Raw genomic sequence first — 17,097 nt, forward strand, 5'->3', positions numbered from 1 at the left:
AGGACCCTGGCGGGTATATAAACAGCTTATTCTTAGATCTTAGATTCTTAGCTTGATCTTAGATTGTTAGGTCACAATATTAAACTTTCAAACTCGATACCAATACTAAAGATAATACCTGATGCTTAACTCTATTTATTCTTTTATTTATAAATCAGTCAAAACACCATAAAAATAACATCACAGCACATACAATACAATGAAAAATGTTGCTACATTAACACTGAAATAAAAGTATTATTTTAAAGCTCTGTTTGCTTTTGCAACTACAATTTTCTCAAACTTCTCACTTAAGTGTAAAACATACTAAATTAAAACAAAACCCAACCACTACATAGTGCACCTGTTAATTTAAGTGTCCTTCTTCACAATTCTTGAGAACAGGTGAAGTAAATACTGTACAGGAAACAAACTAATTAAAATGATTGACATCTAAATATAACATTTTCTAATTCAAGTGTTGAAGTATGAGGAAAAAGTCCACATAACGTATCAGACAGGAATCTGGACGATTTAAATATACTCTGTCATACTATTGTGTGTCTGCAGATTTCCATTTTTACTGGGTGGGTGGTGTTGGACTATAAGAGCCACATAATGATGGTCAGATATAAATGACTAAGTTACTGGTGACCTGTCCAAGGTGTTCCCTGCCTCTTGCCCAGTGATTGCTGGGATAAGCCCCAGCTTCCCACGACCCTTAACTGGAATAAGCGGTTAAGAAGATGGATGGAGGCTGCCTTCTCCAGTGCCGCTTCAAATCACATCATAAATGATGAACATGGTTTAGAATAACATTTAACTTAACAAGAATGCCTCCGTGGAGAAAGTGTTGCATTATTTCTTCATCCTCATTCCCATTTCTGCTTTCCCCAGAACTGTCTAAAGAGAATAAAATGACAGATATCATGATATACAAACTGGTAATAGTATAAATGAAGACAGACATAACATCCTTACAAAACCTGACTGCTTACCTGATAAGCTAAAGTGGAGACTTATGGTGAATTTATTTTTTTTTAGATTAATTAAGTAGTTAATATAGTATTAATGCAAATGTGCAAATCAACAAGATCAGCTGAGATTCTGACATGAAGACATGCCAAAAATCCCAAATATCAAATGTGATTCAAGTCAGGGATTTTAAAATATAGACACCAAAGCTTATGTATGTGTGAGATTATCCATATTTGTGGTAAAAACACACAACCTAGAACTGTCAGTGCCTGTGGTCATTATTAGCCCGTTAGATGGAAGCGTGTCATGTTGGACAATCATGCTGTCTAGTTTGGGACTCTTTCCCAGGCCTTTCAGGAGTGACACAGAGGATTTTTTAGTCTTTTAAATCCATAAGCTATTGCACTAATGGCATGACATCAAAAGAAAATAGGGCATAAAAGGTAATGCCAAGTTAAACAATAAATTTAGAAAGGAGTGCACTGATGAATACTTCATGATAAACCTGTTTGGACTTTACTAGGAGTATAGCATAAAGGGTTCTTCTTCTTCTGGGGAAAAAAAAAACATGTCATGTCTATAAGCAATTTTTTTCTGTTTAGACAGAGAATAAAGCAGAGTGAAGTGTTTGTTAACTCTGTGAACCCATTAAAAAATTCCTAACATTTTGTACAAACTTTTTACAGTTAAATGATGTTCATTTTCTGCATACAGAAGACAGAGCTTTGCCAATTTTTCCTTTGCAAGGTGTTTTGATAGATTTTGGCTGCGGTGCTGTTTCAATTTTGTACTTCTTGAAGAAAAGAACCTTTTTTGTCTCAATCATGACCTGCATTCAAAGTTTTGCTTTAATGGGTTTTCACTCTGTAAAGGAGATACACACACACACACACACACACACACACACACACACACACACACACACACAACACACACAGTCTCTTGTTTTATCAGCTACATCTGCAGTTAGACCATGGATAGCTTTTAAGCTGCAAATGCAGTTTTAGATACTGTGTGTCATGTGCTAAAATTGTTAATATTCCCAATCTGACAGTTGCTATGTGATTGACAAAACCATGTACAACTCATGCTGTGATTCCTCAGTCATACCATTCCTCTGTGTTTTGATCATGTTTTTAGCAATAAACATAAAAAGCCATTGCTTGTATGGTCAGTTTTCCCTGGTTTGTTATGAAGTAACTGTTACTGACGCTATACTGGTGATGCTTTCAGTAACAAATTGAAAACTGGAAATTCAAACACCCAACTGGTAGAAAGCGGAAAGTCTATTAGTGGTAAGATTTCCTTGCTGGGATATAAAACATTAAACAAAGTACTGGTAGAACACTGTAGGCTCATTTATTTCTTATGATAAGTGAAGCATATAACTAATTTGAGGTTTATTACAAAGTAAAAGCAAGAGCAAAAGTGCTTCCATTTCTGATGTGCAACAAACAAACCATTACGTGAAGTTAGGGTCAGGCAAAGAGGCTGGATAATTTTGACATTTTGCAAAACTGAAAGGTTCACTGAATTACACATCAAATGCTGAGAGTGTGTTTTGCCTGGGTTGAATTGATGGTCTTCAGACCCCCAAATGAATGTTTTCAAGCAGAGAAAAAAGTCATTTTTCCACAATATGTACCCTTTAAGTGAATATGGAAAGAAATGGAAAGAAGAGAAGATAATGCTCCAACATGGTGAAGGGAATGTGTTTTCATGGTCAGATTACACATTCTGGTTAAAGGTAATGACAAGAAGTGTCTCTAATCGCACAAAACGTCCTCATACGTGCCGTTCAGCTTTGCTAACTCATTTTGCTCGTTATTATATTAAACCACGTTTACACAGTCTTTTTTATAAATGAGGCCAGCTGTGTCCCTGCAATCTGGCGATATCAATCTGTAAATACATTTCCATTACATCACATTAGGGAGGTGTTGCAAGAGCAAAATCCAACTTATATGAATTAAAATTTTATTTAAAGATACCTGACAAGTTAAACTGCTAAAATGTTTTTTTTTTTTTTTTTGTCTTGTCCAGTATTTAACCAAGCAGACTGATGTTCTGGATGCTGTGTTCTGCTGAGCAAATTTATTTTGCCAAGGGGAACTTTTATAGATGTAATAATCCCCTTGTATTTCTTGATTCTTATTTTATTTTCCTATTTGTTTTGGATAAAAAATGTTTTTTAATGCAGTGATTCCCTCACATGCAGTAAAGATACACCGATCACACACACCATCAAAACCAATAAAAGATAAAGTGAGACTCATTGTTCATCTTGTTGCATGTCTGGGAAAACCTGCATTCTGGCTTTGGAATGGATGCTTGACACTTGCCATCTAACTAAATAATTGCAGATCAGTCACACTCCGAAATGGCAATTACGCTCCCCTTACAGTAGCATCCTTACCCAACAGGACACAGTGAACTCTGCACAAATTGCTTTGGAAAAGCTTAAGGGACACAACAAAGGGTCCAGATTTCAGTCTGATGGGGTCTCTTGGTATCTGTGGAAAGCACGTCAATACACAAAGATCACATCCTTTAACCCGCAGGTCAAAGATAATGTGCTGGTTACAGAAGCTTGCTCAGATGGTTTTAGTTAATATCTCGCCCTGTCGGAGCTCTTTTGGCGATTTGACTTGAACCTCGACAGGTGGTCATGCACTTGGTCTATATAAGGTAGTAATTGGCTCCAACTTTGCATTTAATAACAAAAGACAAGGCTAAAGGCAGCTGGCTTTGTTAACTTTCATTCGCTGTTTTTATGTCTTGGATTGATTCTCGTCTTACTTTACATCACTCACCTGAATGATATGTTCTTTCACCGGTTTACTTTTCAGTAGCATACTTATGTGCATAAATGTGTTGTTGTATTTCATACCAAAATTTCACTGTATGCAATGCAGCTGGCCTGTTTTTTTTTTTTTTAAAGCTTTTACCTGTTTTATCGGCTTTAGTTTGGAATAATTGGTCATTTGGACAACACCGTTACATTAACAGTACTGTTGATTAACACACCCTCTCTCTGGGGGCAGAATAATTATGTGTGGGTGCAGTAATGAGTATTTTTGTTTGTTTCAGCCAGACTCTCTTTACCAAAGCTGATCTGCTGGTCTGATAAAGTAACTTCAGACTCATAGTCTTTTGTGTGCCTTCAGATCTGTGTTCTGTTTGATCAATAATCATTTGGTTTGTTCTTCTCTCACACTGACTGAGTACTTTTATCTTCTCAGTATTCTACCGAGTGCCTGAGTGTCTGTCATAGCTCAGACATGTTCATTGTAAATGCAGTCTATTTTTTTATCTGTACTCTGTCATAACAATGAAACTGTCTCACAGTTTCTCTCTGGCAGGATAAGCACTGACCCGCCTGCATCATCTGCACAAGCAGACAAATTGATTGCGTGCTCACGAAGTAGCCCTTCTTCAACTATGACAATCAAGCGATTTGTCTTCAGCTATTGATTTTTCTGTACATTGTCACACACTAAATGATTCTGAGCACAATGTGCAGAAAGTCTGTAGTTTTGCCTCCTCCATATAAATCATCTGATTTTTCCATTTTTAATGATTCACAAAGACATATTGTGTTAAATCAGACATTAAATTCAAATGAAAATACTTTCCCCAGAGGGAAATAGTAGGGTTACAGTAGTTTCCATCCTTATTTTTAGTTAGATATAATTATTCATTGATTGAGAATCAATGTCAGCCTGACGACTGCTGGCAGTAATGATCTTCTGTACTTTTCTACCTTGCGGTGTACTTCTGTGTAGCTGCTGTACTTACTGTGTTGTGTAGAGAATGTGAAGAATTTGAAGAATTGTCCATTCTGTTCAGCAGCTTGTGCAGCACTCTTCTCTGTATATTCAGCTCCAGAGTTATCATCAGAACTTGCCTTCCTGATCAGTTTGTTCAGTCTCTTTAAGTCTTTGGCTCTGATACTTTTGGCTCAACAAATGGCTGCAAAGCTGATTGCAGACTGATTGAAGATTTGCACCATTTTGTTGCAGACACCGGATGGTCGTAGCTGCCTTCAGAAGTAGAGTCTGCTTTGTCTTTTCTTCTAGATGCTAGTATGTTGCATTCCCAGTCTAGTCTGATGTCCAGTTGAACGGCAAGGTATTTATTTTCCTCCACTACCTCCACTTCTACTCCTGGGATGTAAACAGTGGCTCCTGTTCCTACTGAAATCCATAATCATCTGTTTAGTTTGATAAGGTCATTTTTACTGTACAATCTCACAAACTGCTTGACATTCTCTGTATTGAGCTTCTTGCTCATCACTGATACACCCCACAACTGCAGTTATCTGAAGATGGCTGCATGACACTGTATGTCATGTATGACACTACAAGTACTAAGACAAGTACTCCTGTGCTGCTGACCACTGTCTAAGACACACAACCTTTGATAAACCACTGTCTGTTTGTTAGGAAATCATAAATCCAATGGTTTTGGAGGTATCAATCTGGGTTAACTTCTCACTTGAAAAAAAAAAATCCTTAAAATGTTATTGTCCTCAAACCCAAACTGATTACCATGAGTAATGGACCCTGAATGATGACAACAGATTTTTAGCTTTGCAAAGCTGAGAAATAATGAGAAAAGGAGGAAACAAGGACAGGACCCAAGCTGAAACAGAAACAATGCACAGAATTTGTATCTGTGCAGCTGTAATGATTTACATTTTCTCCGTGTTGCAGATGATGGCAAGTTGTCATTTGACGAGTTTAATGCCTACTTTGCTGATGGGATCCTGACTACCGAGGAACTACAGGAGCTTTTCTACTCCATAGATGGACGGCAGAATAAGTGAGATTTTTTTTTTTTCCTTTTTCTTTTTTTTTTCTAGGACGATAATGCTTTATCCACAAAAATGTTCAGTGTATTTTTTTTTTTTGTTTTTACCAGTTACCAAAAAAGCTAGCAAAAAACACTGAAAAAGACTCAACTTAAAACGAGCCTAACAACCAAACAGTGCATTAATGTCTGTAATACTACCAGGCAGAAAATACTGTGGAAACTCAAGCTGCTTCAAAAAGCCATTCTTCTGAAACCGCAATCAAGGAAATCAGTCTGAGTAGGTGCAGAAATCAGTATAATGCAGTGAACATCTAACTGAGCGCAACCATGGAAGAAAAGAATTTTCTTTGTACAAATAGTGTAAGGGTGCAGTATGTAAGGGTTTAGGTTTTTGCCTTTATTTGAAGCCTTTGTTTCCATTTTCCTTGGTATATTAAAGATTTGTATTCATGAGACATTGTTGCAGCTTTGCCCCCTTCACACATCTTCACTGCACTGGGAATCACTGGGATGCACAAGGTGCTTGTCAAGCGTCAGGACCCCAGAGGAAATTTGAAAGAAAGAAAGAAGCAAACAAACAAATAAAACAAACAATCAAACAAATGAAATAAATGAAACAAACAGACAAAGAAAGAGATCCTGGGATGCAGTGGTGATTTTAGGTTACTATACTTTCTGGGGCTGTAAGTCATTAATAATTCCTGTATCATTGCGTATTAAACAGAATGTAATCATCTTTTTTTTTTTTCTTCTATCAGATGTCCCCTGTGTGACTTACACTCTAATTGTCACCCTCCAAATTTTAAGGCAGTTTGCATGACATGGGCTCTAAAGTCAAACTAAAGATTGCCTTTGTTATATTTGACAGTATGAATTACATGACATGCTATTTATGAAGTTAGTGCAAAAAAGAGGTTTCTAAAGAGATTAAAAAGGAAAAAAACTTTGTTTTGGGCATGATAATGGTACCTGGCAACAGGGATGACAAGGTATAACTGACAGACAAAATGCACTGGTTGTGTTTTCTTATAGACACAATATCAGATTTATGTTACACAACCTGCTCTACTTTTGATTTGGCCAGGAGAGTGAAAATAGAATGTAAAATGCCATTAAAGCAACAGGAGAATGCTTTTATGTGGTAATGCTGCAGTCTTTGCAAAATTGTGACAGTATAAGAGCAGCTTTTTATCCCCCAGTGCTGTCATTTCTGCCATGACTGGTAAACAAAGATTTGTAGATTTTCAAGGATTAAAAAGGGTAAAAATAAATGCAACCATCACAGTTACATTAACATGCATTTCTGATTAACATCTGTTATTTGCAAAGTAATTGCACTAACTATTTATTTAGTTTACAACAAATTATGGTGTTCTAACAAAATGGATATCTGGTAATTATGGTTTTAATCAAAGTTTTGTGAATTACTTCCTTTGGCTGTAATATCCCAAAAGTTAAGAGATATAAAAAGTTTGAGGCACAAATGAAGTGACATGTCTTTGTATTTGCCTAAGTAACTTTCCTCATTTATCTCCTCTTGTGCTCTGCCCGGCAGTAATCTGGACACTGACAAGCTGTCAGGTTGGTGGGAAAGTGCTTTCTTTGATTTAATGTGTCATAAGACATAAATTTCTATAAAACTTGTGTCAGAGAGATGGCAGCAGGCAGATTTTGCAGGAGTCAAGCAGCTGTTTCAATATTTACAGATTTATCCTGTGCTGAGTGAGGCAGATGCTGGTGCTCTCTTGATGTTTACAGATACGAGAGGCGAATCAAGCTTCTTTTCTTCCCCCAAAAAGCAAATATGCTTGTTTTTCCTTCTTATTTTCAATTCTATTTGATTTTTCTTTGTTTTTTTTGTTTTTTTGTTGTTGTTTTATATTCCTTTTCATTTATTATGTTACCATGTTCGTCAGCCACCAATAGCCCCAGTTACCAGCAACACTGACTTCAATCTGTTGATGAAATCCAGCTCTGATTTATTGACCTCAATTTTATTTTTAAAATAATCTTAAAAAAGCATGAGTGTCAGATGGCCTGAATAAAGTGGAAAAAATGGGGCAGAAGCTGGTAAATACCAGTTATGCCCAGAATAAAACTAATGCATAATTGATTAAATGGGAATGGCATCTTTTCCGTCCTACGTCAAGAGACGTTGACTGTTTTCCACAACAGAAGGCTCCTTTTAACTCAGTTCGAGTTCACTGAACATTTATCATTCACTGTTAGTTTGAAAATGTTTCAGAGTGATGGTGTTATATTTAGTAAGACAACTGAAGAGTTAAAGAGGGTCCATTAACCTCACTATTGACCTTTCGCACTCTTTTACTTAGTTTAAAAAAGGTTTTAATTAAGAATTAAGAACTAATTAAGTGTAATCTGCTTTACTGGTGTAGTTGTAATTTTTTACGTGAATCATGACAAGAAAAAAAAAGGCTTGTTTGTCAGTTCCACAAAACTAATTTGTGACAAAAAAAAAACTCTGCAGGAATCTGCAGTCTATAAATTATTCCTCACGGCTGCTGTCTTAAACGTTACACAGGAGGGAGTGGCCGACTGTTATAACTCTAAGTAATTAAAATGATTAAAATTAGAAGGCACAAGCATTGTGGAGGCCCTCTCCAAAGTTAGTGTCCAGTCCAGTGTGGTTTAAAAGAAAGGAATCAGCATCTTCATCATCATTAAATGGAGTCTTCCTTTGGCCAGGCTGCACTTCTCCAGCAAGTCCCACCCATTTGTCTTTTAGCAGATGAAAGACAAAGACAAGAGGCCATGAAAACACAATGGTTCTCATAGCACCATTTGGATGGTTTAGAGTTTCTAGATGGAGGACATAAGTCCGCATCAGTGTCATCCGACAGTAGATCTTGTCAAGTAAATAATAAATATTAATAAATATTTGATTCTTCATAGTAGTAATTTATTTTCTAGCTTGTCATTGGCTTTGAATTCTAATTTGTTGGCAACATGTAAGACTTTTCCTCCATTTTACCAAGGTGAAAGATTTTTTAAATTGTTTTCACACTGTAGTAACATTTTCTTTTCTTATTTCCAACTAGATTATTTTTCTCAGCACCTTGGCGAGTATCTCAATGTCCTTTCAGCTCTGGAAAGCCTGAATGTTGCAATCTTAAAGGCAATGGATAAAACTAAAGAGGTAAGGTATAAACCCAAGCATAATGTTTCTTTCTATGAAAAACACAAACTGTCTCAACCTATTTGATTTTTTTGGGTGTTTGTCCAAATTCTGTTTACTGTATTGAAACGCATGTTCCGTTGCACATACCCAGAGAAAGTCAGGTGACTGAGCTGCTAATGGCTCAACTTTATTTTTTAATGTTGATTCCTGGCTATGGCAAGAAGCATCAACATGCACAGATGGAGCCAAAGCTGCACCAAGTCTGTCTAAAATGATGAGGTAACAGATGTGGAAAATCAAGCACTAGCTGGAATGCAAAAGCAGCTTTGGAGGAGCACAAAGACACATGGTGCAGCATTGTAATTTATTACTATAATGGATGTGTTTGCACCATTAAACCCATTGTGTATATTTGGTGCAATCAGGTTTTATGTTTGTTTATTTTTGTTTTGAACTGTAAAGACAGATGTCACCTTTGTTTTGTTTGGTAATTTACCACCATCAATACAAAACCAACATATTTTCTTTCTAATAATCATGAATAAAATTTTTTCATTCTTTGTCTCATGTGAGGTGTTAGATCACAGATTTGATTATTTCAGCATTGCAAATTAAAGTCACATTTCTGATAAAGTGCCAACATTAATATATAACCAAAGTGAATTACTCAACTTTCCCGTCTCGCCTTCTGCTCACTGGGGGGAATGTTCTCAGATCTCTGTTTCCTCCTTGTAATTCAGCTCCTCTGGTCCTCCCTGATGCTGAAAACTGCTGCTCCTGCTGCTTCAGATGGACAAAGATACTGATTAGTATTGCAGCTAGTGGTGCCAGATTGCCTGGCACCACTAGCAACCTATCAACATCAGTTTAGGGGCTTTTGGTTGTGCATGGGCCCCACCTTTCATCCATAGATATTTTCCATGGCTAACAAGTATTTCTTTACTTTTACACTGAGAATTAAATTATTTGTACAACTCTCTGTGAGGCACACATGAGCAGTGAACAGCCAGAGGATTTTATTTGGCACAACCTTTTTAAAAAACCTTTATCAAAGATTTAAAGCCCCTTTGTGTAAGAATTACTCTCATGTAGTGGTTCGCTAATTAAATGCAAACAACTGAGAAGTGCTCTGTGGCGTCTCACCCTTTAAGCATGTTATTACTGCTACCGAAGCCATGAGAGTCACAAATGTGAAAACGTAAACATCTTGGACAAGTTGGAATGTCCCGTCAGGTTATGAGGTACAAAATGACACATAATTCTGTTTAGTTATTGATGCAGAGCATTTTAAGCATGGCCTCCATGTATTTAGTACCAAGCTACGGCTAACAGCTAATGTCATCTGATGAAATCGTGTGACTAGAAGGAGGACATCAGCCGCCACGCCCCTTGACAAATCCGCTGAAATAAATTATGAAGCAGGAAGAAAAACTGAAAGAAGCGTACAGTCGCCTACTGGTTTGACTTCTGTGAAGAGTAACTGGCTGAAAACTGTTGAAACTGAGCTTTTCAGCTGTATGCTAACTAGCAAATTAGCATATCTTTCATTCTATAAAGCAAGTAACAGTAAATTATCCAACTCAAACAGGAGGATAAAGTAGTTGCTGTACTCTGCCCTGTTTCTAATTTACCGCCAAAATAAAGTTCACTGTTAGATTAAATTAACCTGCCTGTCTCTCTTCAGCTACACTATGGTGATGCAGCATGTCAGTCTTCTGTTGGGTGCACTACCATCTATATATTCATAAATAACTTGTTGTAAGCAACGACAACGCTTTTATATGGATGAGACTGTGATTAAACTTCTGTAAAATACATATTTATGAAATCAAAATTCAATTTTTGCAAATAAAAAGCCAAATTAATTACACACTGTACCTTTAACCATTTTTTCCTTTTATAAAAAAAAAAAAGTAGACCTATCCACTTCATCCAGATAAATGGTAATTTTCAATTAATATGATAATCCTTCTTACAATTTATCACTTCGCTATGTGTTTTGTAAAAATGATAAAGATATACAACATGAATATTTTCCTCTTGCAGACCTTTGGTACAAACATTAATTTTACTGATTAAAAAAGTAGATGTAATAAAAAATGTTAGATTTTATTAGGCATCGTAATAGAGACATGTCTTTTTTTAAATTTTCTGATAGATATTTCAGTGTTACATACTTATATGACTGTGCAATGTGCCGCATCTTATGACACCTTAAAACATATAACTTAAAAGCATCAGCTGAACTCCAAGTCAGATAAGGGATGAGGATAGATAAATGCATAATGTATAATTACGAATTGACCTCCTGTTTCAACTGAAGTGTGGAAGATGCATCTGTTCCATATTAATTGCAAGTTAGTGGAGCGAAGGAAGTGCAGCCTCTTAACAACTACGAATGCTTTTCATTCTGAATACTGAACTAAAGCATGAGGTCTAATACATCAACCTTTGCAAAGTAGATTCTTCTGAATGCATCACAAGAGCTCATCGGCTCAAACCATTATTTGTCATAGGAGAGAGGATCCAAATTATACAGGTATATATGTTAAAATAAATAAGTTAGAGAACAAATATGTCTTTATCCCAAGAAAAAAAGGGACCCAAACTGTGCTGTATTCCCATATGAATGCTGGTTTGAAGTTTGACTGTGTAATACTGTGTAAAATCATTGTCATTACTTCAAATGTCTCAGTATGTTAGGCAATAGCCTCAGTACTTAATTTGCAACCATTTTTAACAAAATAATGATGTTATTCAATCAATGCTGAAAATATATTTTAAAATTGCCCAAAGGTTTGTTAGAAGGATCAACTTTGAACTGGAGATTTGAATTGTTATGTAACAGAAAACGGCATTGCTTGTTTAATGAGAAAAGCAGATGCATCCTGTTTTAATTAGATCACCTTTCTCCTCTGTTCTGGCTCTTCCTACAATCTCCTGAAGTGGAAAAATCCTTAGAGGATTGTACAGTCAGTAGTTAGCAGCTGTGCTCGTGCTCTGACAATCCCATGGTGCATATTCTGTAGAGACTGCAAGTCACTGTAAATTCTGACAGAGTTCTGCATTGTGACTTCAGTAGCAAATTGCATAAATAAGATTCCTTCAAGAATAACATTCTTGGGACTCAGACAGCAATTATGTATTGTGCTCAACTTCTTTCACCTTGAAATTTGGATGCATCACACGGAATAATGTGTGTAATGAGAATTAATCACCCCATTTACACACTTTGCATGAGAGGCGTTGCTTTGAAAGTGTTATCAAATTATCTTTTCTGATTTCACTTTTCTCTGAGTGGCTTTTCCTTTCTCTCTCAGGAGTATCAAGATGCCAGTGTGCTGGGCCAGTTTGTCACCAGGTTCATGCTAAGAGAGACTTCCAGTCAGCTGCTGTCTTTACAGAGGTCCCTTCAATGCGCCATGGAGGCTGTTGAAGAACAAAGCAGCCCTGCTTCGTAAGTTCTGTCTGTTAACCTGTTTTCATACTAGACAGCACCGAAGCCGACACTTGTGGATTGCATTATATTAGCAGAAATGTCCAAAGTCAGTCCTTGAGGGCCGCTTGTCCTGCAGATCTTGAATTGTTCCTGCTGGGGCACATCTGAATCAGATGAATGATTGTGTAGAACTTTCATTTTAAATCTGTTGTGTTGTTCAGGGAGACTGGAGTGTCTAGCTCCGGTTCTCCAAAGCTGCTTTGGACACCCCTGATCTAGTCAGATCATGCCATTTCTTGTCATGTTTATCATCTTGTTTCGTCATTTCCTCAGCCTTGTCCATGCCTGTTCAGTTTTCTCGCCTTCAGTTTGTCGTTGGGACTAAACATTTGTTCCTCCATCTGCATTTGGGTCCTCACCATCACCACCCTGTGACATGCTTCAAGACCGCTTATGAGAAAGTCTGTCTCTTTAGATGCAAAATATTATAACACAAGTGACTCAATGCTTTTGCACAGTATTGTAAACTTCCACTTTTTTTTAAATTCAGATAAGTTATTGTGTTTATAAACATTTTCAACAAAAGAATCTATGAAAGATTTTTGATACCATTTTAAATAAACAATGAAATTAGTTTAAAGGATGTGTTTTGTTTTTCTATTGTGTTCTCCTTCAAATTAAATTACAAGAATTAAAACCCCTTCACAGAATTTTTTAATTTTAAGAAACTTGATTCATAATGAAAAAATGAAGGGAAATTTGACAATATTTACAAATTTAAAGCCTTGTCATATGTCAAAAAGAAATAAGTCTAGACATGGGGCAGTACTGACTATTTGAATATCATTACAGCAGATTATTTTCTAATATCCTAAAAGTGCTGCTCATAAATGTTGGTCCACCTATGTCATATGTGGACAACACTTTATTGATTTGTTTTTTTTAACAAAGACAGTACATATTGATGAACATTTCTATAAATGTGTCAGAGTTAACTGTCAAGCACATTTTTTAACTGTTGTCCCGGGGCAAGGTGTAAAAGGCCAACAGCAAAAATAAAATAACAAAGAATTAAAAAAATATTTAGTAAAGAATTATCTATTTGTCATTTTCTAGAAGCACAATGCAGGAAAGTAGCCGACACTACAACAGTATGATACTCAGTAGAGGAATGTCATCAGTCTGTCATTAATCCCTTCACTTGCTTTTTTATATGACAGCCTTTGTGTCCATCAAACATCCTCCTGTTTGATGGAGAGCTAGAGTCTTTCACATTGGGCCAAATCACCTCTACAACGCCGATCATTACAAACAATGGATTGGACGCTTTCTGAAATGGTCCTCAGATTTTGGCTGATTTTTTCACACTTTTTCAGTAAAATTTGGTACCTGACCATTTCCTAAGTATTTGTTTTTAATCATTCATGAATCATACATGAATCATTCAAGTCTTAATGCGTCTTACTTATTGTATAAACACATTATAGCCATCATACCAACAAACCAATTTTAAAGCGCATTTAGAAACTTTGTCAGCAGCCTGGGAAACATAATTTGTTCCTATTTTTCAGTTGCTTCTTCAAAATATGTCAACAGTAACACAGTTCGACAGACAGAAAACAGGCTCCTTGCACTAACAAGGTGATTCATAAAGAAACAGTTCTAACTGAACTTTTAGCAAGATGAGCACGAGTGCAGTGTCCCTAAAAAGAAACGTGAGGAAAGAGGAGGGGACAAAGGTAGAAGTGGCAGGCACAACTACTGGCCACAGCAGTCTGAAAATAATCCAGACTTTCAGTTGACTGATCTCCTTTTATTTAAGTCTGAGAAATGGTGACCATAGAAATTTGCTGTTAAGTCATTCTTATGTAAGAAAAACAAGGAGAGATGGCTTAGGTATGTCAGATGAGACAAAAACTGAAGTGAAAATCAGTTGCAGCAGGTCTTATGGGGTGATGAAACCTCCCCAGAGCCCCGACCACAACTTTACTCAAGCAGTGTGGGATCATTTTGACAGAGAACAGAACAAAAAGACAGCCTGCATCCAAAGAGCTCTGGAAAGCCTTTCAATAAGCCTGGAGATCTATTCCTGAATACTGCTTTGCGATATTACAAAAAAAAAAAAAAAACCTTGTAAAGAGGATTCAGAATGTGTTGAATAATTAAGATGGTCATACTAATTTTCACAAATAAATCTCATTTAAACTGTTGGCATATTTAATAAGTTGCATCATTCAGTTTTCCTGGCCCTCCACTAACCATAAGATTATCATTTTAAAAGCTTCTTAAAGCACTTATCATTACCATTTCAATCAGCAATAAATCTCCTACAGTTTTATGGTTAAACAATTTGCTAGCATTCTCTGCAGTAGAGATCGTCTATTATGCTGCATGCATCTGGCCTCAGCTCTCATCTCTCCCCCTCTGGGTGCCACCCTGGTGTTATTGGAAATAAGAGAGCGATTATAGCCAAGGTAAATAATTGAGAAAACACTCCGGAAGGCAGAGTGGGAAGTGAGGATAGCGATGACATATTGGGAATATGATTCATAGAGAAAAGAAAGCTGAGATGAATCCAGGAAGTAAGCGAACCGGATGGTAAAGACCGCTTGTTATGAAGACTTTATGAGGAGAATGTTTTAGCTGCAGCTGACTGTTACTTTGGGAGTCGAAGAGTTACAGACAAAACGAAGCTACGCAGCAACTTCTATCTCTGCTTTGCTTCACCATGAATTCATGACTGTTGCAGTGGCCTTTGGATTCCAGGCTGTTCTCAGCATGACAGCCTCTCAGCAATACACTCCCTCTGCGCTGTCAGCGTGATGTTGCACACACACATACACACACAGAAATACATAATTGCATATGAACACACAAAGACAGGACAAAAGAGAGATTGGCACATGCTAACAAGAATAAACAGTCAAGCACAAAGAGGTACCAGTGAAATGAAGATGTTACTGGGTATGGGTATGGCACCCTCTAAACAAAGAGCTGTTGATACTACACTTAGTGCAGCAGCCCAACACACTTCCCCAAACTACGATGGAGCAGTGGGTGTCTTGTGTGTGTGTGTGTGTGTGATCATTTGGGTGTGTGACTGCAAGTGTCTGTCCTCTTTAAATCGCTGCCTGTGGGGTGATAGCAGTAGTGCCTGTCCTGCCCTTCACTAAATGTTTTCATCTCCATTATTGTTCATCTCCGCCTCTTGCATCAGACATCAGCCGATCATCCTTCTTCACTTCCCTTCCCATCTCTCATCTTATTTCCCAAACTTCTCATTTTCCACCTTAACTTGGTTCCGTATCCTCTTCTTCTTTCTCTCTTGTGACTAACTCTGGCTGCCATATCTTCAGTTTGTTCGTTGCTTCCTAGACTCCTCTGACAGTTGCTGTCTTTCCCTCTGATGTTTGTCTCTCTGGGTCTCCTCTGCTGTCACGGCAGAGGGGAAGTAAAGGCACCAGAGCTGACAGCAGTGCAGAGAAATGGCAGGCGGTGTGGTCGCAGGGTTCATAACAACCTGTGTGCGCCCTCATCAGATTCCTGCTCTGGCACCTTGACCACAGGTAAGAGGAATGCTAGTTTATATTTAACTTGCTAAAGTATCTTATTTTACTTTTATTATTTTTGCATCCTCAGTGTTTTGCGTTTGTGCAGCCAAGAGTAAATATGAGATGACCTCCTCAGACAAATATAATTTCTTTCTCATTTCTGAGCCCATTGGTTCCCTGTGCCACAAAAACAGTTGTATAAACAATACATCTGTTTCAAGTTATTTGCATTAAATTGGACAAAACTTAAACTATAAAAACATCTTAAAGGACTTATTGCTACCATTTCAGTCAGCAATAAATCTCCCTACAGTTTCTAAGGCTTAACAATTTGCTAGCATTCTCTGCATGCCTCTCAGAAAATAACTGCACTGACTCATACCTTAAGGATGCCTGTAATTCCTAACTTAAATGATTCCAAATGATGAATAAGTGTAGAGTGTAAGTATGTACTCCAGTGGGATTGTAGCCAGTTAAGTTAGTGAATGTTGCTATTTTTAATTATTTTATTTTCTGTCACTCTGATTCATATTAAATGGTCTTCAGGTGTCGTGGAAGATGGAGAGAACTGGTGCTCTCAAATCAACAGGCTGCAGCAACTCCTGGATAAACTTGAGTGCCAGGTATGAAGTGTTTCTTCCTGACTGATTTTTGCTCTTCTTCTTCTTCTTCTTCTTCTTCTTATACCTTTATGCTGATTGAATGACAGCTTTGTAATAAACTAGTAAGTAAAGTAAAAAATATGCGTTCACAATTTCATTATTATCAATACACCAATAGGCCTCTAGCCAAACAATCACAATGGTATAAAAAGTAGGAACCTAATCTGAGAGATATGCAGGAATCACACAACACAGGCATGACTCAGCAACTTGACAAGTAAGAAGTAAGCACTACTTTCACCTTTTAAGTTCCATCATCATGGTAGCTTTGTTAAATTGTATTAGTTATAATTTAAATACGTTAAAATTAAAATATCTGAAGTAGATTTCAGTATAAGTCAAAACTGTAGAGCTTTGAATGTCCCAGTGGGCATTATATTTGACCTTTTATTGAGCAAATGACCATCTATGGTGGCAACATTCTAGCTTCTTCACTGAGATTGATTTTTTTTTTATTTTTTTTTTATTTTATGATCTTTAAGTATCCCTTAAAGCCTTGTAATATCCTCCAGTATTATAATAGCATTCTTTTCT

At 36.9% G+C, this 17,097-nt stretch overlaps 1 protein-coding gene across 1 annotated transcript in view; it reads left to right on the plus strand.

Moving 5' to 3' along the window:
* The window catches only part of necab3 (N-terminal EF-hand calcium binding protein 3), a gene marked incomplete at both ends in the record, with an annotated part of 37,299 nt that overhangs the window by 9,729 nt on the left and 10,473 nt on the right, over positions 1 to 17,097 (plus strand). The window contains 6 exons of the mRNA XM_079242270.1: positions 5,673 to 5,781; positions 7,328 to 7,353; positions 8,832 to 8,929; positions 12,232 to 12,368; positions 15,795 to 15,916; positions 16,448 to 16,524. Coding sequence (XP_079098396.1) covers positions 5,673 to 5,781; positions 7,328 to 7,353; positions 8,832 to 8,929; positions 12,232 to 12,368; positions 15,795 to 15,916; positions 16,448 to 16,524 — 569 coding nt within the window. The remainder of the gene's footprint in view (positions 1 to 5,672; positions 5,782 to 7,327; positions 7,354 to 8,831; positions 8,930 to 12,231; positions 12,369 to 15,794; positions 15,917 to 16,447; positions 16,525 to 17,097) is intronic.

Source organism: Telmatherina bonti, assembly GCF_933228915.1.
Source record: "Telmatherina bonti genome assembly, chromosome: 6".
Taxonomy (NCBI): Eukaryota; Metazoa; Chordata; class Actinopteri; order Atheriniformes; family Telmatherinidae; genus Telmatherina; species Telmatherina bonti.